This window comes from Leptonotus elevatus, chromosome 1 (genome assembly GCF_054856555.1).
Source record: "Leptonotus elevatus isolate MCC_2025b chromosome 1, RoL_Lele_1.0, whole genome shotgun sequence".
Classification (NCBI taxonomy): domain Eukaryota; kingdom Metazoa; phylum Chordata; class Actinopteri; order Syngnathiformes; family Syngnathidae; genus Leptonotus; species Leptonotus elevatus.
Window position 1 is genome coordinate 6,470,311 of NC_141239.1, and position 20,854 is coordinate 6,491,164.

At 39.9% G+C, this 20,854-nt stretch overlaps 1 protein-coding gene and 1 long non-coding RNA gene across 2 annotated transcripts in view; one reads left to right on the forward strand and one right to left on the reverse strand.

Moving 5' to 3' along the window:
- The first annotated feature begins 1,295 nt into the window (after nucleotides 1-1,295).
- LOC147180502 (uncharacterized) lies at nucleotides 1,296-19,524 on the forward strand. The gene is made up of 37 exons (XM_086087982.1): nucleotides 1,296-1,505; nucleotides 1,589-1,641; nucleotides 1,734-1,805; nucleotides 2,222-2,436; nucleotides 2,526-2,607; nucleotides 3,509-3,906; nucleotides 4,250-4,814; nucleotides 4,934-5,130; nucleotides 5,212-5,601; nucleotides 6,813-7,102; nucleotides 7,179-7,447; nucleotides 7,602-7,679; nucleotides 8,563-8,700; nucleotides 8,791-9,047; nucleotides 9,128-9,212; nucleotides 9,305-9,346; nucleotides 9,439-9,573; nucleotides 9,658-9,914; nucleotides 10,025-10,109; nucleotides 10,207-10,446; nucleotides 10,541-10,678; nucleotides 11,069-11,325; nucleotides 11,437-11,521; nucleotides 11,618-11,860; nucleotides 11,941-12,084; nucleotides 13,246-13,502; nucleotides 13,610-13,694; nucleotides 13,791-14,006; nucleotides 14,078-14,215; nucleotides 14,529-14,785; nucleotides 14,870-14,954; nucleotides 15,030-15,638; nucleotides 16,789-17,000; nucleotides 17,082-17,235; nucleotides 17,309-17,628; nucleotides 18,732-18,861; nucleotides 19,237-19,524. The coding sequence occupies exons 1-37, from the start codon at nucleotides 1,429-1,431 to the stop codon at nucleotides 19,377-19,379; spliced, it is 7,398 nt and encodes a 2,465-aa protein (XP_085944108.1). The 5' UTR covers nucleotides 1,296-1,428; the 3' UTR covers nucleotides 19,380-19,524.
- The window catches only part of LOC147180503 (uncharacterized), a 48,912-nt gene continuing 29,483 nt past the window's right edge, over nucleotides 1,426-20,854 (reverse strand). Inside the window, exons 3-5 of the long non-coding RNA XR_015096381.1 lie at nucleotides 9,669-9,803; nucleotides 9,446-9,580; nucleotides 1,426-2,425 (exon numbers count right to left, since the gene is read on the reverse strand). This is a non-coding gene — a long non-coding RNA (uncharacterized LOC147180503). The remainder of the gene's footprint in view (nucleotides 2,426-9,445; nucleotides 9,581-9,668; nucleotides 9,804-20,854) is intronic.

A 20,854-nucleotide genomic window follows, 5' to 3' on the forward strand; every position in this document is an offset into this window, starting at 1 on the left:
TATAACTTGTGTTGAATTGCTCTGGCCCGCAAAGATAAATTTGCCTTGTCTGTTGAGAAATCTGCCACTATCTTATTAGATAACAACAAATAGATTGCATCACATTCCCAAAAAGCGCTTATGTGCTGTGAAAGTATTATAGACCGTGTAGGTACTTGTACTTGAGATGTACAGCAGTGATAGCAGCTGCTTAACAAAGGCCTTCTCTTCAGGTGGTCACTTCTAATGTTTGTTTTCGGGCTGCTCTCTTTGTTGACACATACTGGCTGGGCTTCTGGAATGTAACAGGTGGATGTCTCTCTTATCTATCTTCCCACCTGCGGATGCTCAATGGCGTGTTCATCAGCCTCTGCCATACAGCACTTAAGGTCTTCTTAAAAAATAAAATAAAATAAACATTATCAGGACAAGCACATGACTGCTTGTGTACTTATCCAGGAACATGGATTACCTAAAATAACTAAATGAATGGGTCAAATTATCGTTTCATTTTTGGTTGATGAATTTGAGAATTTGACCTGAAAAATACCTCAATGTAACCTAATGACAACTGAATGAGCATCTTCAGATTCTCAATTTGTGAAATTAACAATGTGATGAGTTTGTTTTTTTGTTTTTTTATACGAGGTGTCAGAAAAGCTCCAGAAAATTTCTATTTTCACATGAATTTATGGAAAAAGACGTATTACATAATCAATATATGGTTTAATGAATTAATATTGGACTATGAAAAGAAAAATAGATTCAAATCAATTAATTGTTTTTATTTATTTTAAACCTGCCCTAATGATAAGACTCACAAAGTTTAATGAAAGAGCCACCATAAAAAAAGTTAAACTTCAAATAAATTATCCATCCATCCATTTTCTGAACCGCTTAATCAGTGAGACAATATCCAATCTTGAATCTTGGTATGAAGAAGAAAACACTAACAATTTGTTTAAAGCTAAGGTTTTGTTGTTGTTGTTTAATCCAGAGGCAAATATTAGCATTTGATGATCTCTTTTCTTTTCTTTTTGTCAACCGACATATTTAGCTTGATCACTAAATTTTTTCAATCATTTATTCACCTCTGTTTCTTTATGGCCTAGCAACACTAAAACGCTGTCCTTATCTGTTGCCATTTCCTGTAACTATGTTGCCGCTGTCGTCAGTCAAATAACTTTTTTTTTATGTCACAGACCCAGCCCTTTATTTTTAACCTGTTGTGTCCACCCACCGCAGTGGTTACCTGGTTCAGCGGTGGGCTATAAAAACCTTACGCCCAAAGCTCTCTCCGCAGAGTGACACAAGCGAGCTTTCCCACTCTGTCCGGGCACATTCATTCATCTGTGTTCCCTCACAAACAAGTCACTCCTCATCATCCATTCTAAAGATCAACAAGGTGAGAGTATTAGCAAGAGAAGAGCTGGCGTTACGGGATTAGCCATGCTTGAAGGCTCCTGCACAGATTTGTTGGTCACAGTGGCTTTACTCTTTCTAACTCAGACTGGAACGCAATGCAGGTAATAAATTAAACGTCACACTCTTCCACTTAAGAAAATGGTAATTTGTCAAAATGCTCTAAAATGTTTCCCCATTTTATTAGGGCGGAAAATGACATTTCATCCATTAAACTACCCGACTGGAGAAGAGATTCAGGTATGAGGTCATTACTATTACTTTTCAAAACATACAAAAAATGACATAATTTGATATGTGCAGTACATAAATCTTTATCTACTATTTGACAGAATATGTTGCACAATGTTCATTTGGCAAACATGGCACAGTGTGCGACTGGACAAAGAGTCACCACAGATCAAGTAAGAATGATAACATATCTGGGACTAAATGTACAGACACATAAAATGTTTTTTTTGGGGGGGGGCACAAATATTGAACTGTTTAGAGTTATTTGCATTTGCTTTTTTTTTTTTCTTAATTCTAGTGCTGTCAAAGGTAAAGCTTTAAAGCTTTAACTCCTAAGTTAAAGCTTTAACTCAAGAGGTAAAGCTTTGAAGCTTTAACTTTAACTGTTTAACTGCAGAGTTAAAGACTTAACTTTAGAAGAGTTAAAAGTTAAAGCTTTAACTTTAACTGTTTGGAGTTAAAGCTTTAAAGCTTCTCTAAACTGGGGAATGTCAAGGTGATATGTGCTGCACTAGATAAAAACTTGAGCATTCCTTTATAATGAGGCAAAAAGCATGTGTAGATCGTCTTACTGTCATTTCACCATCAGATGATCTAACGGAGGATCTAATAGAAAGTGATGCACTGGATCAAGGTGAAGCCTGTCTCGAGTTCTGGTACTTGGTCCCTCCTGATGCTTTAAAACTTCGAGCTTTGCTCAAAAGCAGTACTGGTCTAGTAGAAATCTGGACCTCGCCTGCGCTGGCTCGAGATTCTTGGCGACAGGTGTTTGTGCCTCTAAACATTATTGAGTCTGGGACAAAGGTAAGAAGAACAGTTTATAACAATGAGTCTGATTTTTTTTTATCATATGTTAATATGCAAGTCAATGTGTCAATATTGTCTTTGACAAGGTTGTTCTTGAAGTAGTCCGAACGGTGTCCTTGGAGAATCCGGTCACATTTAACAGCATCGGAGTAAGAAGAGGCTCGTGCGGTGAGTACTGCACTCACAGATTATACATGTTAGGCCCGGTACTTCAAAAACACTGGTCAGTTACCAGCCAGTACTACTGGAACCAAAGATCAATTTTAGAGTGTCATCTATTTCATTAATCAATCAAAACTTTATTTACAAAGTGCTTTTCATACAAAGGACAAGGATTGTAACTCAGTGCTTACAAATTTTTATCATACAAAGGCCTCCCAGGCCCCACCCTTGCCAGGTCAAACATGATTGCTGTTGTACTCAACCCTTCACACACACACACACACACACACGCACGCAGACACACACTAATGAAAGTTAAACCGACAAACATATTAGAATATACAGTATGGCTGGGTTCAGATCAAGAGAGGGAACATCACTAGGGAATCCATCTGCACCGGCATCCAGAATTTCAAATCTACGATACAATTAAAAAATGCGTTCATTGGCCTTGTGTCACCAGGAGACATGGAAATGTACAACTGTGTATCCTCAGCATAGGTGAAAGTTGACTTCATGTCTCCTGATGACATCACCAACAGGGAGCATGTATAGATTAGAAAGCACTGGGTCTAAAATCAAACCCTGGGGCACAGCACGGGATATTATGTATATGTACCAAACTTACCATAAAAGTCCTGTCTGTGAAGTAGGAAGAGAACCATTTTTGAACAGCACCTGAGAGGCCAATATGTTTTACATGACTTAAATTTCTCAAAGACATTCTTTGCATTTGGAGGGCTTCATCAGTACATTAACAAGATCAGTTGTCTGTCTCAATAATTTCAACAATAACCATTACATTTCCATAAAAAATGGGGTTCAGGCCATAAAACGACTCAACATAACACTTCTTTGTCCCGCTCCTTATTCAAAGTGATCATTTATTGCGTCTTATCTCCCACAGGATATCAGTGTGATCCAAACAAAGAGATATGGACAGACCAGTCCACTCGCTGCCTCTGCTCAGACAGACAGCTCTACTGTGCTCCCTCTCAGTGTCCTAGGGGCCACAGCTGTGGTCCTCAAATACGAAGCCCCAGGGAGCTGTCTAACACTGGGATGTGTACTATACATAGCGACACTGACTGCAGCACTTTTGATGGCATGTTATTTCGCTTCATGACACCCTGCAACTATATTCTGGCAAAGACCTGCTCTTCCTCTGAGGTTTTGTCCTCCTTTACCGTGGAAGTGGTCAGTGACCATGATGGGAATTCATCAGTTCCAGCTGTGCAGCAGATCATTGTATCTGTGGGGAATGACAGAGTGGGTCTTCTAAAATGGCAGACACACCGAGTTGTGGTAAGTTACCGTGGTAAGACCAAAATAACACATTTATACAATCAGTGCTGTGATATCGAAAACAATTCAGCATATGACTAATGACAACATGGTTTTATCTGAGGCTACTCAATAATGATGCGAATCTATTGTTTACAGTTGTTTGCGCAAACATAAAGGCTATAAATTTGAATTAACTACTCTGTATTTGGGGGGGGGAAAAAAGTTGAACCAAGTAATGTACACATTGAGCAGTTCTTTTAGTTTCTGTCATTAGCTAATCTGTTTCTTCGTGACAATGCTAATGATCTAATGCTAACGCTAATATCTAATGCTGAAAATGTTTTCTGATATTGTCCTTTAGGTTAACGGGATCTGGAGGAATCTTCCACTAAGCTTCCGGCGTGGCACTGTCAAAATCAAGAGCAACCTGGCAGCTGTTGTCCTTGAAACCAGTTTTGGCCTTTCCGTGTCATATGACAATGCGGGTGATGTACATATCACGCTGCCATCCGTTTACTCTGAGAAGGTCTGTGGCTTATGTGGAAACTTCAACCATCTTCGAGAAGATGACTTGAGAAATCCTGACGGAGCACCTGTGCACGATGCCACAGATTTGGCTAACAGCTGGCAGAGTGGGCAAACAAACGCCCCCTGTGAAACCATTCTAGTTCCTCACCAGTGTGATCCTGCAGAAGAGGCCGAGTACGGCAATGAGCTCAACTGTGGAGGCCTCCTGTCTAGCACTGGGCCATTTGCAGCGTGTCGTTCATTTCTGGGAGCAGAAAGCTACTTCAGGGGATGTGTGAACAAAATGTGTTCCACTCACGGTGACCCTTCAGTGCTCTGTGAAACATTGCAGATGTACGCTGATATTTGCAGCGATGCTGGAGTCACTGTGCCTACATTGTGGAACTCTACAATGTGCCGTATGTTGCTTCATTGATTCAATTTCTCTAGCATCTGTTGCAATAAATACGATTGAAATTGATGACTTTAATAAAAACATGATGGTTAAAGGTGTGTTATTTCTCTCTTGACCTCACAGCTCCACAATGTGGTGAGAATAGTCATTACAACTCGTGCGCTGAAGGATGTCTGGACGTGTGCTCCAGTCAGGATATAGGTGGATCTTGTGGAAGTTGCGAGGAAAGATGCGAGTGCGACTATGGCTTCAAACTCAGCGGGGGCAAATGTGTTCCAGCAGATGACTGTGGGTGCTGGTATAATGGCAAACACCACGAGGTAAGAAATATACTGTAGATGAGTCAATCACTATATTTGCCTATCACACACCACTTTTGATTCTCACAAATCAATTTGCAGAAAGGACAAACGTTCTTGGGAGAAGAGTGTTCGCAGTTGTGCGAATGTACGGGTGGCAATAATGTCTACTGCACTAAAATGGAATGCGCCAGAGGTGAAGTTTGTAAAGTTGAGGCCGGGGTCAAAGGATGCTTCCCTAGCAAACCTGCCACCTGTAGCGTGTATGGTGATCCGCACTATATAACCTTTGATGGAAATGCGTATGACTTTCAAGGCGGATGCAGTTACACACTGGCTAGCACATGTGGAGCAGAAAGCTCAGTTCATTTCACAGTGACCGGTCACAACTTGCATCCTCTCCTTCATAACTTGACCCGGTCCAAGCTGGATGCTGTGACTCTCCAAATTGAGGATTTACACCTTACATTGAATCAGAGCACCAAAGTCTATGTAAGTAAGATCCTCATCAGAATAGTTTTGAAATTCTTGAATGTTCAAATGTAAACTTTTCAGATGCTATGAACATGCATATGCATTGTAGCTCCTATAAGTGGAATGTAAAACCTTCAGCTGATTTGTATTTGTGTGAATATTGTCGCAGGGAGCCAAAACAAGAAATTCTAGAATAGTTGGAGTAGTTTGTGCAAATTAAAAAGTCTACCTCTTCCACACTTGCGTAGTGGGTGCCAGGTTGCTATAATATCGAATTTTGTTTGACTTTTTGAGTAGGGATACACCGATTACTATCGGCCAGGCCAATTATTTGCGCCGATATTTGCCATTTAAACAAATATCTGGATTTATTTTTTTTTTTTATATGAAGGCCGACATGATCAATTTAAAACTGGGGTAACTATGTATTTATTTATCTACATTTTTACGTAGCTTTATAAAAGATGTTGCTGACACCAATAATTTCCTTTTTACTTAAATTTAATATCGGCTCCAAATATCGGTCATCAGCCTATTTGACTACTAATAAGCCCTGCAAAAAGCATATCGGTCTATCTCTACTCTTGAATTATATGTTTTTACTGCAGAAAATGTTTACTTTTAGGGTCTGGCTCAACTGGTAATTTCCACTCAAATATTAGGTTCACTGACTGATTGTAATTGTTTGCACAATGATCGTGTAACAGTTAATTTGCCTGACCTCTACAGTATGTCGGTAGCATGAGTTCAATTTCCACTCAAACACAGACTTTCCATGACCTTGAATGTAATCAAATGGATCCCAAAAATACATTTAGACGTTAACATTTCATATTGTAAAATTGGCCCATCTGTTCTTCAAATTACAAATTAGGTAGTCACAGTGCATTTATTCACAAAACGAATACTCATATCAGTATTTGATTGAACCTTGGTAAATGCAAAAATAACACAGGGCATTCTCATGATGTTTATGACGCAAAGGCCAGTGCATTTTGTTCTAAATCAACTGTCGTAATTCATTACTGTCACTAGCATGATTGCGTACACCCATATTTATGGTGGTCAAATTTTACTGTCAGATCATGAGAGGAAGTCAGTTGCTGAACATTATACTCACAGATGACCCATTTAATTGCACATTTAACAGCACACATCGCAATTCAGTGTTAGAAAATATATTAAATAATAGGGTATCACAAAAGTTGTCTCTCTCTGTCTCTCTTCAGGTGAATAAAAGCAATGTCGGACTCCCTTATTCCACCACTGCTTCTTATGGTTCTGTCTGGGTTTACAAGAATCATAGCTATGTTGTCTTGGAGACAACCTTTGGACTAAGAATGTTGATAGATGGGCAAAACAGGTTATTCTTGCAAGTGGATGAGAGCTACAAATATCAACTGTGCGGCCTGTGTGGTACCTACTCAGAACGGCAGGACGATGACTTCATAAAACCAAGCGGCCAAAACGCTACGGACCCATTTGAGTTTGGTGATAGCTGGAAGGCACCGCCCAATGAGTGAGTTGTTTTACTATAGGATATAAAGCCAACAAATTGTAACAGTCATCATTCTCCACTGATCCTTTCTCCCAAGATGTGTTTCCCACCCAAATGATCCACGGCCCTGTGAAAGCGAGGAGGAGGAGGATGAGGCCTACATTGAGTGTTTTGCCATCCTTGGGGACGCTTTCAAGCCCTGCCATGAAGCCATTCACCCAAGCATCTACATCAATAGTTGTGTGCACGACTATTGTGCCACAAGTGGCAACCAATACACCTTATGTGAATCTCTTAAATCTTATGCAGTTGCCTGCCGTGTGGCAGGAGTGGAGCTGGGCAATTGGGCGACAGGTTCAGCCTGTGGTGAGTTACGTGCGGCTGTGAATTCATCATGATAACAGTAGCGTGTAGAAATAATTTAATTCAATGTTCTGTGCAAAACGTGAGATCTTAGTTTACAACCATAAGTGGTTTGTGTTGGTAATTTAACGTCCTGTTCTTGTTTTGGTCTCTTCAGGGGAACCCCAAACTACAGAAAAACCTGTAACAACTCCACCCTCTCCAACTCTTCCATCTCAGAAACCAGATCCAGCTAGTAAGCTAGATGAAAGATTTTAGTTCTTCAGTCGTATAATCCAATTATTTTCAGAGGTGGGCGTGGCGTCAATACATTTTGCAATCCATTATTCATCATTTGCCAGCGGTTGGGCCATCCGTCCGTCATCGTCAGTCTGTCATTTCAAGCTGAACCAAACTGTAATCATCAGTCTGTCACTCCGTCATCGCTATTCTAACCATGCTTTGGCCACTCCTACATTAGTTTGTCACCACTATTTTAGGACCGTTGCGTCAGCGACAGCAAATACGCATCGAGAAGATACTACTTGGTCACCCAGGGGTAGCACAAAGCAGATACATATCCAAATAAAGTATATAAATAAAAAAAACAGACACACTGTAACAGTAGGAGTAACTGTGGAAACAAAACAATGTGGCTTTTACTGGTGAGTGTTCCAATTAAGTTCCAATTTACAAGCTCACTCACTCAATGTCTGTTCTATTTATATTCTCTTCCTTCCTCACTAATGTCGCCTTGTAAGAGAAGCACACCGTCATAACTTCCGCGAACGGCCAAGTGGACTCAATACACACGCTCTTGGGTTCCCTTAGCTGTCCGACAACATGCCTGACGTAAAATACAGGAACTGCGCTCTAAACTAATGCCAGCGAAATGGGAGTCTGTCAGTGACGGACTGATAGGTCCGTCGATACTGACCCGGTTATTGGCAGTTCCGGTGATGGATGAAAACACACTTCCGCCGGCACATAGTCTGTCAGTTTTTGGAAGATTCAGTACATTTTATTTATTTCATAAATGTATGAGGTAGATTAAGAAAAAATTGTCAAGTTTTAATTGCAATGTAATATCCCACCATGAAATTCAATTCTTCAATTCCTAACCCTTTTTTCTCCAATAGTGTGTTCCATAAACTGCGACTTTGAGAAAAATCTGTGTGGGTGGCAGCAACTCATACAGGACACCTTTGATTGGACAAGATATTCCGGTGCCACACCAACAATCGGATGTGGGCCAAACCACGACCACACCACTGGGGGTAAAACCTATTGTCACAATCATACTACATGGTTTTATCGACTTCTCATGACTCCGTACTGAACTCCAATCTGTGTGATTGTCCCTCTAGCGGGATTCTATATGTACATTGAGGGCGACAGTGTAGCCCAAGGAGATCCAGCTCGTCTGTTGAGCTCAGAGTGTCATTACAGTGGCCCAGTCTGCCTCTACTTCTGGTACCATATGTATGGCTCTGCCACAGCTATGGTCCTGAATATGTACCTGCTCCAAGGAAATACAGCTACCAAGATTTGGTCTATGAAAAACAGCCATGGGCAAGAATGGCATCTAGGAAAAGTTGATATCAACGTCTTCAGCCCTTTTCAGGTTAGCCTTAGATAATGTGTGAATCAATGTTCCATTGATTTCTATACAAATGTATTTGGTGTTACTTTGGATTATTTCAGATCATTGTGGAGGGAATCAGAGGCTCCAGTGTGCTATCAGATGTGGCAATAGATGACATTTCCATCCAGTTCGGCTCTTGCTCAAGTAATCAACGATTAATATAAGAACGCATCTTGTACGTGTTACATTAAAATCCCAGTATATCAATTTTCAATGTTATCTGTAACTTTCTTTAGGTAGTCTGGGAAGTGAAAAAGAAGTCCTTCCCTCAGACCAAGGTTAGTGCAAAGGAAGGACAAATTAAAATTGCAATTTTGAAGAGTAATTAAAGTTGCAAATTGCACTCCTGTTACTTTTGTTTCCCTTGCAGTTTGTACCTTGAATTGTAGCTTTGACAGAAATGTCTGCAGCTGGAATCAGATGATCACAGATGCTTTTGACTGGACACGGCAAAGTGGTTCAACGCCGACCCTAATGACAGGACCCTCCTCTGACCACACTGGAGGTTTGACCTTAGATACGGCAAGCACAAATGACTAATATGAAGAACTTATTAGACAAAAGTGACCCTTTGATTTCTCTTCTCTAGATGGTCATTACCTCTACATCGAAGGCAACAGCGCATCACATGGAGACACAGCTCGTCTCATCAGTTCCGAATGTTCTGCCTCCGGTCCTCAGTGTCTGCAGTTCTGGTACCATATGTATGGCTCGGCTGATACTATGGGCCTCCATCTTTATTTGATGCAAGACAAAAAAGCGGATGCTATTTGGTGGAGGAGAAATGATCAAGGAAATATGTGGCACTTGGCTCAGGTAGACCTGACAAATACAGGAGCGTTCCAGGTCAGTCACTTCTATTAAACAATTCCAGCTAGTACTTTTTACAAAAATAGAACAAAAGCAGTTTAAGATATTTTAAGCCAAAAAACAATCAGTTGTTTTTCCTTCCTTAGATCATCATAGAGGGACGCAGGGGCTCCAATAAAGAATCTGATGTTGCCATAGATGATGTAATGCTTTACCATGGCCATTGTTCAGGTGTGAAATATAAATAGTATATAGAGCAAATATAATTCCTAGTTTAAAGGTCAGCAGTTTGTAACTATTCTATTCTAAAATTGTATTGGCTGTTTAGAGCTAAGTGGCGTCATGACAACACCCCCTCCCAGACCTGATGGAAACGTCACAACTCTTCCAAGTGTCACACTGCCTTTAACTGCAGTAACAGAGCTTCCTGCAGTCAATGTTACAGATCGATTCCCTGTTACAACTTGGCCACCTGTGGCAAATGTCACAGGACGTCCTGTTACTGAAGCGACAACCAATTTGATTATAAATAATGTCACGGGAGCTGCAGAGAACAGACCACAGTCAGGTAGGGTCATTGATCTGCCGACTTTCATGTTTGTTTGTTTTTTACCCTTGTGTTTGGATTTATTGTCAATGCTGTAACATTTCTGACTTTCCAGTGTGCCAACTCAACTGTGATTTTGTGAAAGATCTATGTCAATGGAATCAGCTCGTTACTGACGTATTTGACTGGACGAGACAAAGTGGCTCAACCCCTACACTCATGACAGGGCCGTCTTCAGATCATACCACAAGACGTAATTAACCTTCTGTGTCATTCATAGTAATGAGGCACATGTTAGACTGGAAAGTAATTACATAAGAAGCATGTCAGATTGATATCAATGTAAGGCATGCCTTTTGGTATCAACTTCCAAGTAGGATACAACTATCTTTGACAGTATTACTGAGGGGTTTTAAGTCAAATTAGTTTTTTTAAATGTGGTTTTACTTTGTTATTTAAAAAAGCCTGAACTTTGTTGACAAAATATTCATACAAAGTTGTGTTTTGTTGTGTTAATGCACCGCTGACGGAAATTAAACCTGCTCCATCTGTCACAAGAACAGCATTACAGTTACCCATAAGAACACATTTTTAATGAATAATATAAGGAGCTAACTAATCAAACTCTTATGTCAAAATCCAGATGGCCACTATCTTTACATTGAAGCCAACAGCGCATCACATGGAGACACAGCTCGTCTCATCAGTTCAGAGTGCTCTTCCTCCGGTCCTCAGTGTCTGCAGTTCTGGTACCATATGTACGGCTCGGCCGATACGATGGGCCTCCATCTATATTTACTGCAGGACAAAAAAGTAGATGCTATTTGGTGGAAGAGGAACGATCAAGGAAATATGTGGCGTCTGGCTCAAGTGGATTTGACTGTCAAAGGAGATTTCCAGGTATATTCATGTAAACATTGTCAGCCATTGATTTTGCAATGCTGTAAAAAGGACCAACCCTACTGGTTAGCTTTTTTTTTTTTTAAACATTTTTTTTTTCCCCTCCCTTAGATCATTATTGAGGGGCGCAGAGGCTCAAATGAAAAATCTGATGTCGCCATAGATGATGTAACACTTCACAATGGGAAATGCTCAGGTCTGAAGAATGTACAAGGAATACAAATGTGTTTCTTAATTATAAGATTGTCTGTTTAACACTTGGTAAAATTCCAACCTGAACTTCCATTTTCAGAGCTAAGTGGTGCAGTGACGACACAGCCTCCCAGTCCTGAAGGAAATGCTACCATTCCTCCAACTATGCCATCAGATGTAACTGCAGTAACAGAACTTCCTGCTGCCAGTGTTACAGATCAACTCCCTGTTACAGCTCGGCCACCTGTAGCAAATGCTACCGTACCTCCTGTTGCTGAAGCAACAACTAATATAATTCTAAATAACAATTTTACTGAAGATTCACAGAACAGACCACACTCAGGTACAGAGTAAACTTTTGAAATTATTTTTTTCTACCCTCAATGATTTACTGTGAATAATGTAACATTTCTGACTTTCCAGTGTGCCAACTCAACTGTAATTTTGAGAAAGATCTATGCCAGTGGAAACAGCTCGTTACTGATGCATTTGATTGGACAAGAAAAAATGGCTCAACCCCTACATTTAGCACCGGGCCCTCTTCAGATCACACCACAGAACGTACCGGTAATTAACCTTCTGACTCATCCACAGTGAAATTTCACTTTGTTAATTTGGCTAGAAAGGTATTTATGATGATTACAGATGTCAATCACAGGTTGAACTCTGGCACACATTTAGGTCCCAACTTCATTCTTTTGTTTTGAGTGAATCTCATCTTGTTGAGAACACAATTTCTTATCTTTGATCTACATTGTATACCAGGTCTGGGCAACATTCAGAATTGAATTGAGAATTACCCCTAAAATTCAATTCAGTTCTTGAATATGAATTTGAATTGAGGTGGCAAACTTGAAGCAGATTTGAAATTGAAATTCAAATGGCAGGAGGTGGAATTGAAATTCCATGAAATTCAAAGAAATTCATGATGCAAAATTTAAGTGTATTTAACAATGAAGCTTTACAGTATAAGCCTATTTACAACATTTCAGTTTCAGTTTCATGCAAATATTATTGTAAGGACTAACACAATAAATTATAGTAAATAGTAGAGCGCAGTAATAGTTTTTTTTTTAAATAACATTAAATGCCTACCCAGATAAAACAGAAAATCTAAACATTTAATAAAATTTTGGGAAATTAAAATTGAATAATTTAGAATTTGTTTGATATGATGGTAGAAGAGAATGATCCCGCCTCAATGACAAAACATCTGAGGACAAAAATACATCCCTAATAAATATTCATCAACAGAGGGGTGGATTAGGTAATTTTATGAGTTCCCCGAACAGCCGGTTCATTTTCGGGCCAGTTGTCCCCCCACCCCCCCCCCCCCCCCCCCTTCCATCCTTTTGCCCGTAGACAAATGACGACTAGCAATCATTAATGTCAGACAACGCAACCACACACCCCACCACGGCTGCCGAATATTTTCCCAAGCCAGATGTACGTCCAACAATAGAATTCTTGGCCAGGGATTTGGGGGGACACCAGCCGACATCCAGCGATTACTATTTGAGAGTACACACAAAGGCCGGCGACCTTGAACTTGTACATAGGCTTAGTAAGTTTTTTGTCGTGAGTGCAGCCCTTAAGGAAATTGAAATTGCTCCATCGGTCATAACATAAACCTAACATAGCATAAAGCTGAGAGAAAAATGCCAGTAAAAACACATTTTAAATTAATTATTGTATATGAACTAATGAAACTCTTATTTCATCATCCAGATGGCCACTATCTTTACATTGAAGCCAACAGCGCATCACATGGAGACACAGCTCGTCTCATCAGTTCAGAGTGCTCTGCCTCCGGTCCTCAGTGTCTGCAGTTCTGGTACCATATGTATGGCTCTGCCGATACGATGGGCCTCCATCTATATTTACTGCAGGACAAAAAAGCGGATGCTATTTGGAGGAAGAGGAATGATCAAGGAAATATGTGGCATTTGGCTCAAGTGGATTTGACGGTCAAAGGAAATTTCCAGGTATATTCATGTAAACTGCAGCCGATAATGTTGCAAAGCTGAAATAAGGATAACCAGACAACTGTTTAGCAAATAAGAAAAAAATACTCTTTTCCCCCTTTCCTTAGATCATAATTGAGGGCCGAAGAGGTTCCAATGAAGAATCCGACGTCGCCATAGACGATGTAGCACTTCACAATGGACAATGTTCAGGTCTGAAAAATGCACATGGAATACAAATGTGTGGCATAATTAAATGATTATCCATATCAAACTCATTTAAATTCAGATCTTAAATTCTAATTTCAGAGCTAAGTGGTGTGGTGACGACAAATCCTCCCAAACCTGAAGGAAATGCTACTCTAGTTCCAGAACTTCCTGCAGCCAATGTTACAGATAAATTCCCTACTACAGCGAGGCCACCTGTAGCAAATGACACAGTACCTCCTGTCGCTGAAGCAAACACTAACATAATTACAAGTAACAATTTTACTGAAGATGCACAGAACACACCACCTCACTCAGGTACAGTTAGTTTTTTTTCTACAATCTTTTTGGGAATTGTTGCCAACAATGTAATATTTCTGTCTTTCCAGTATGCCAACTCAACTGTAATTTTGAGAAAGATCTATGTCATTGGAGTCAGCTCGTTACTGATGCATTTGACTGGACAAGGCAAAGTGGCTCAACCCCTACATTTAGTACAGGGCCCTCTTCAGATCACACCACAGGACGTAATTAACCTTCTGACTCATCAACAGTAAAGTTTTACATTCTGTTAATTAGGCTAGTAAGTTATTTGTGATAAATTACAGAAGATGTGAGTGATAACGCCTCTAAATGATTACTCGAATATTAGTATTTGATTAATTTGATAATAGGTTAGTTGTCAATCTATTAATATGTACACCTCTAAATTGAAACTTGCGACAGCTGTCAAAGATATTATAACTTCAAAAGATCAGTATGGGAGTTAGATTACCTGTGAAATTATATTTTTCATCCATAATGTGAAGAGTTAACTAATCAAGCTCTGTCATAATCTAGATGGCCACTATCTTTACACCGAAGCCAACAGCGCATCACTCGGAGACACAGCACGTCTCATCAGTTCCGAATGCTCTGCCTCCGGTCCTCAGTGTCTACACTTCTGGTACCATATGTACGGCTCTGCTGAAACAATGGGCCTCCATGTATATTTGCTTCAAGACAAAAACGCTAATGCTATTAGTTGGATCAGGAATAATCAAGGGAATATGTGGCGTCTGGCCCAGGTTGACTTCACCTCAAGTGGACCTTTTCAGGTTGGGAAAACCTAACACACTGTTTCACTTGCATATTTTCAGGGACGTCCTGAGTGGAGAACTAAAATTTGCTCTTAATTTTAGATCCTTTTTGAGGGTCGACGAGGTTCTAATGATGAGTCAGATGTGGCCATAGATGACATATCACTGTATAGTGGGCCCTGCTCAGGTAATAATTTACTTAAAGTGACAGCCTACTTGCATTATGACCAGTGCATCTGATTAAAAGTGATTTGTTTTGCAGACCTGATTAAACCTAGTCCCCCTGTACCAATGACAACTCATTCAGCTATAACAGAAGGTTCTGAGCCGCCAACCGAAAACATATCAACAACACAACCATTAAAACCCACAATTAAAACAACAACTGGCATAACCAGCTCTGCAATACAGACAATCAGACCGACAACAACTAAGCCCTCAAATCCGAATGCCTCAACAGAAGCGCCTGGCGTGACAGTTACAATCGAACCTCAGACCACTGCCACAACTCACCCATCATCAACTGAGCACACAGAAGATAACGTAACAGAAGAACCAGGACCTGAACCAACAACTGAAGAAATGACAGCACCTGTTACATACCCTCGCACCACAGCTAGACCCGCACCTCAAACAACAGAAAGCGACAGACAGACAACTGGATCGCACCCAAAAACATCCGTGAAACCAGAAACTCCAACCCAAACTCCACCAACAACGGCTGGACCTCCATCAACAACTAGTCCTGAACCTCAGCCTCCAAATGCAACAACTGAATCAGATTCAACAACAACTGTTAAACCACAACATCCAAATGAAACTCACCCACTAACAACTGTTAGACCACAGCCCCCATCTACACTTGAACCAAGTGAGTATGAACATATTGAGAGACTTTGAACCTTGCAATGATCTACTGTCCATACCACCGACACATGCTTTTACATAGCGTGGCCAGACGTCCGGATTTAGGCCGGACAGTCCTACTTTTCATTGGTGAGTCCGGCATCCTGCAACCCTAAGCCGGATGCTGGTTTGTCCGCCTTTCAAAGAAAATGAGCCGTGGTTGATTTTATGTGACCTAACATCAGCCCCACCTTCGTTTGTCACAACTGGTCTGCGAATGGCAAACCGCATGGCAAAACATGCCTCTAAAACCTATGGGTGACTTTTGACTCACCCCCAAAAACCTGAAGTTTTCCTGGAAATTCAACAATATTACAAATAATTGATATCTCAGATAGAAATATAATTCCAAAAACATTTCAGCGCTTACACCTGTGGCGTTCACACAAACAAAAGTTAATTATTATAAACCTTCAATATTTTTTTTTTAAGTCAACAAACAAATGTTGCATCTGCGGGTACATAACTATATAGGCCTGTATTTACCTTCAACGCTGGAGCGCATTTGTAATAACCTAATAATTATTACAAAAACAGCCAGCAGGTGGCAGCAGAGTATAAGAGATCAAACAGGGCCATGTTGCAAAAAAGCTCTTTTCCCCAGTGTTTTCAACAGGTTTGTGAATAATGATGAAACTTAGCTATATTCTAATGCTAATTGCTGCAAAACAGAAACAGATACAAATATATATGTTTCCTGATGAAAGAAGAGCCTCTAATCTTTCTTTTGGTAGGTTCCATGTTTTTATAGCAATAGAATAGAATATTCTGTGGACAGCCGGGAGCGAAGGGGGTTGCTTCAGTGAAATGGCTGGCAGCAAATGAGTTAACATTTTTTTATTTTAAAGGAATACTTTATTCAAGGATCAAATAAATATACTAGATTAGAATAGTCTTTGTTGCTAAATATACTTTCTATTAGATGATTTTACATTAATGTTACAAGTTTTGAAAATAAAAGTAGAAGCAGAAGTAGAAAATGTGATTAATTGTGAAATTGTGTGATTAATTGGTTTTAAAAAATGTAATCGTTTGACAGCATTATTAAATACAGTATAGCAATTTGATTATGTTATTAATGTTCTTTCTCTATCTCTGTCTCTCTCTCTCTGCAGCGCCGCCTTCCTGCCTACAAAACAGTCATTATAGCCCTTGTATCCCTGCCTGCAGTCCAACCTGCAGATTTTTGAATGGTCCACCAGATTGTAATCACAATGGATTTTGTAAACCGGGGTGTGAGTGTGATTATGGCTATGTGCTGAATCTAGGAGCTTGTGTGCCAATCCAACAATGCGGATGTGTGGACACAGACGGCAATAAATACAGGGTAAGTGACAACTTCGAATTCCATTGGCTCAGTTTGGTTCAAGTGCACTACAGTTACTGTGTTGGCTTTGTGTTATTTTAGTTTGGTCAAGTGTGGTATACCAAACACTGCCGTCAGAAATGCAGATGTGAGAGGGACGATGGCATTGGAGAGATTGAGTGCGATGAAGAAAAGTGTGATGAAAACACCGTTTGCCTTCAAAATGAAGAGGGGCATTATTACTGCCAGAAAACAGGTATCGTGAATGACGCCATTAATCGATGTGTCAGAGGTGGCCACACGTTTGATATTTCTAATCAATTCAACAGGTTTCGATGAGTGTACGATAAATGGAGACCCCGGGTACAAGACTTTTGATAACATGAAACATGACTTTGAGGGAGAACACTCATATGTGCTGGTCCAAACCAAAAACCTGCCCAGTAATCTGCAGGATGTTTACATAGAGGGCATTAATACACCCGATGATGATGATGATGATGATGATAGAAGTAGTGAAGAAGACTATGATGATGACGACGACAGTGACGATGACAGCAACGAGCATGAAGAACACCACAGATTGCAATGGCTCAAGATTCAAGTGTACAATCATACTGTGGAGTTCAAGAAGCATCAGAAGTTGTTTGTGAGTTTTAAGGATTAGGGGGAGGAGCCAACCCCCAATTTATGGGTTTTTTTTTTACAATAATATATTCTATGCAGCCCCACTGGTCTAAATATGGTATTCTGGTTAATATTGCATTAGTGGGATATGAGTTAAGCAGCAAAATCCAGCCATTTTTATCCATCTCAGGGGGCGGCCATTTTACCACTTGCTGTCGACTGAAGATGACATCAATGTGTTGCTCAGGTCGTAGGTAACAACCAATCACAGCGCAGCTTCAGAAAACAAGTAAGCTGTGATCGTTGCCTGAGCCCTGAGCACCAGTGATGTCATCTTCAGTCCAAGGTAGTTTAGTTTAGTTAAGTAAAACTAACGAAAAAACTCAAACAAAAATTCAAAAAACAATTTAGTTAACGAAATAAAATAAAAACTAAAATGCTTTTTAAATAACGAAAACTAACTGAAACTACATTTTATGTTTACAAATTATAATTATAGTAAAAATGTCTTTTGTTTTAGTCTTTAGTAATTAATTTAATGCATGAGCCTTTGGGGATGATTTTAAATGTGATTTTAATGAGATTTATTTGGATATTAACCGGAATAAGGACATTTGAAAGTGTGTCACACAAAAGTAACGTCATCTAGCTACAGCCAATAAAGAAGCACCTTCAGATGACGTTGCTCCCATGGTGTTTTTTAAATATTGCGCACAAGTAATACACTTTTTTTTTATTACTAAAACTAATACTGAAACTAACTAAAACTAAAACTAAGCATTTATGAAATAACTAAAACTAATAAAAACAGAACCACCTTGAAAATAAATTAAAACTAACTACATTTAAAAACCAAAACTTAAAATGAAATTAAAAATAACTCAAATGAAAAATTCCAAAACTATAATAACCCTGCTTCAGTCGACAGCAAGTGGCAAAATGGCCGCCCCCCTGAGGTGGATAAAAACGGCTGGATTTTAATCAGAATGTCATGTTTAGACTAGTGAGGTCGCATATAACATATTATTGTCAAGAAATGTTTAAGGTTTACACTTTAAAGCTGCACATTTCAATATTTATTATTTGTTCTAATTGCTCAAAAGTTGTGGTTCTGCTTCCCTACAGGTGGATGGACAGAAAACTAAGACACCTGTTTCACCGTCTCTTGGTCTAAAGATTAAGAAGCGTTCCTCTCACATTTATCTCAATACCGACTTTGGTCTTTCCGTAAAATTTGATGGACGAAGTGACGCAGGTGATTAGTTTGTTTTTTCTCTTTTAAACCATCAACGACTTTGTTATTGGCAATTGGTGCGGCTGGACATTCTAGACAACCCCTTTACATTCCATTAACATTTATAAATATATTTGCTAATAAATATATTTTTATATTTGATAATATTTATATAATATTTTTTAGCTCGTACACTTGTAGTATAGGGGTACATATACGGCAGATAGAAAATTTGTGAGGAAAATAAACAATAACCAATTGTTAATTGCTTGACAAAAACAAAAAGACCTATTTCAGAAAATATTTGGCAGAACTGACAGGATTTAAAAAAACAAAAACAAAAAACATTTGTATGTTTGTGTTTTTTTACCCAAAATCAAATACTTGTTCCCGCAGAAATAACTCTACCACGAACATACAAACGGAAGGTGGGGGGCCTTTGCGGAAACTTTGACGGGAGAATGTTGAATGACCGGATGAAACCGGATGGTACGATGGCCAAGACCGTTCAAGAGTTTGGAGAGAGCTGGAGAGTGTGACAAAGTCATGGATGAGAAAACGACGGCTCTTTTTCTGCGGACCAAGCGGAACATGAATAGTCAAACACATCTTTGTACACAGTTAACCTCATGTTTGTTTTTACCTTGCCTGTATTCATTAAACTCAACTGTTGCTATACCATAATGATGAATACTAAATATTTCTTTTTTTATGTGTATGAATTCAAAACACATTACATATCAAATTGGAATTAAAGTACAGAACCTCTTGGTACCAGTTTAACTCTTTGACTGCCAGACGTTTTCAGAAAAGGGATGCCGTCAGTGCCAGCCGATTTAAGCATTTTGACTGATCTTTCAAGGTCCGCAGAAAATGTTCTGTTTGGACTATGTACACACGTACTACCAAATGAAAGATTGGACTTTCATCTTTCATCAGAAAAAAAAAGTTTGTTTCTACCTTATTCCGTTCTTTAGTAATCAACAATAGAAAATGGTTAGTTTGACCCAATTTCGCCTGTTTTGGACCAAAATACGGAGAAATCAAGCTTTTAGTGAAACGATATTATTTCATGCATTCTAGTGAATTTGACACTTCTTTTTGTCCATGAATGATGCCACAAACACCTAAATAGTGCTTTACTTCTATAAAACACTACCACCAAGAATGAAAAAGTGTTTTTTGATAGCAAAATACGTTTATTTACATTCAACAGTGTAACAATTTGACAACAATTTGGCAAACTATTTACAAATGTGTGCAACTGTGGTGCTATTTACAAATATGTGGATGTTTCAACGACAGTTTTTCTTTGTGTAACACTCTCCTGCGTGCAAGAAGACGCAACAGCATTTGCATGATCCATTTTATCCACTCCATTCATGGTGGCATCGTAGTCCAGAAACAGTGTCTTCTCCGTGATCAGACTGTACCCGCTCCTCCGATGAATATGCATTGGACTCGGGGTACTCTTCATTGTCCGATCGAATGTCCGCTTGTGTAGCTCCGGCGTTAGCAGCGGTAGCCGCGCTTAGCCGGTGAGGCTTACTACGTGTCATAGCAGTCGCGTCAAAGCTTCCAACTTTGGCGTCAAGCTCGGAGTCATCATCATCGTCGACATCAATCTGCATTGGTCGATGCCAACTCTCCATCGCCCGATCGAATGTCCGATTGTGTAGAAGTACCCGGCCGGCTATTGTGCGCGTTTTCCGGCCTTAGCAGCGCTAGCCGCGCTTAGCCGGTGAGGCTTACTACGTGTTCATAAACAGTCGCGTCAAAGCTTCCAACTTTGGCGTCAAGCTCGGAGTCATCATCATCATCATCATCAATCTGCATTGGTCGATGCCAACTCTCCATCGCCCGATCGAATGTCCGATTGTGTAGAAGTACCCGGCCGGCTATTGTGCGCGTTTTCCGGCCTTAGCAGCGCTAGCCGCGCTTAGCCGGTGAGGCTTACTACGTGTCATAGGAGTCGCGTCAAGGCTTCCAACTTTGGCGTCAAGCTCGGAGTCAT

Excerpts from the sequence above, each read along its gene's own strand:
- LOC147180502 (XM_086087982.1), top strand. The coding sequence starts at position 1,429 with ATGCTTGAAGGCTCCTGCACAGATTTGTTGGTCACAGTGGCTTTACTC. Across the intron at positions 10,110-10,206 it reads TTACCATGGCCATTGTTCAG|AGCTAAGTGGCGTCATGACA; the intron begins GTGTGAAATATA and ends TTGGCTGTTTAG. Across the intron at positions 13,695-13,790 it reads TCACAATGGACAATGTTCAG|AGCTAAGTGGTGTGGTGACG; the intron begins GTCTGAAAAATG and ends TTCTAATTTCAG.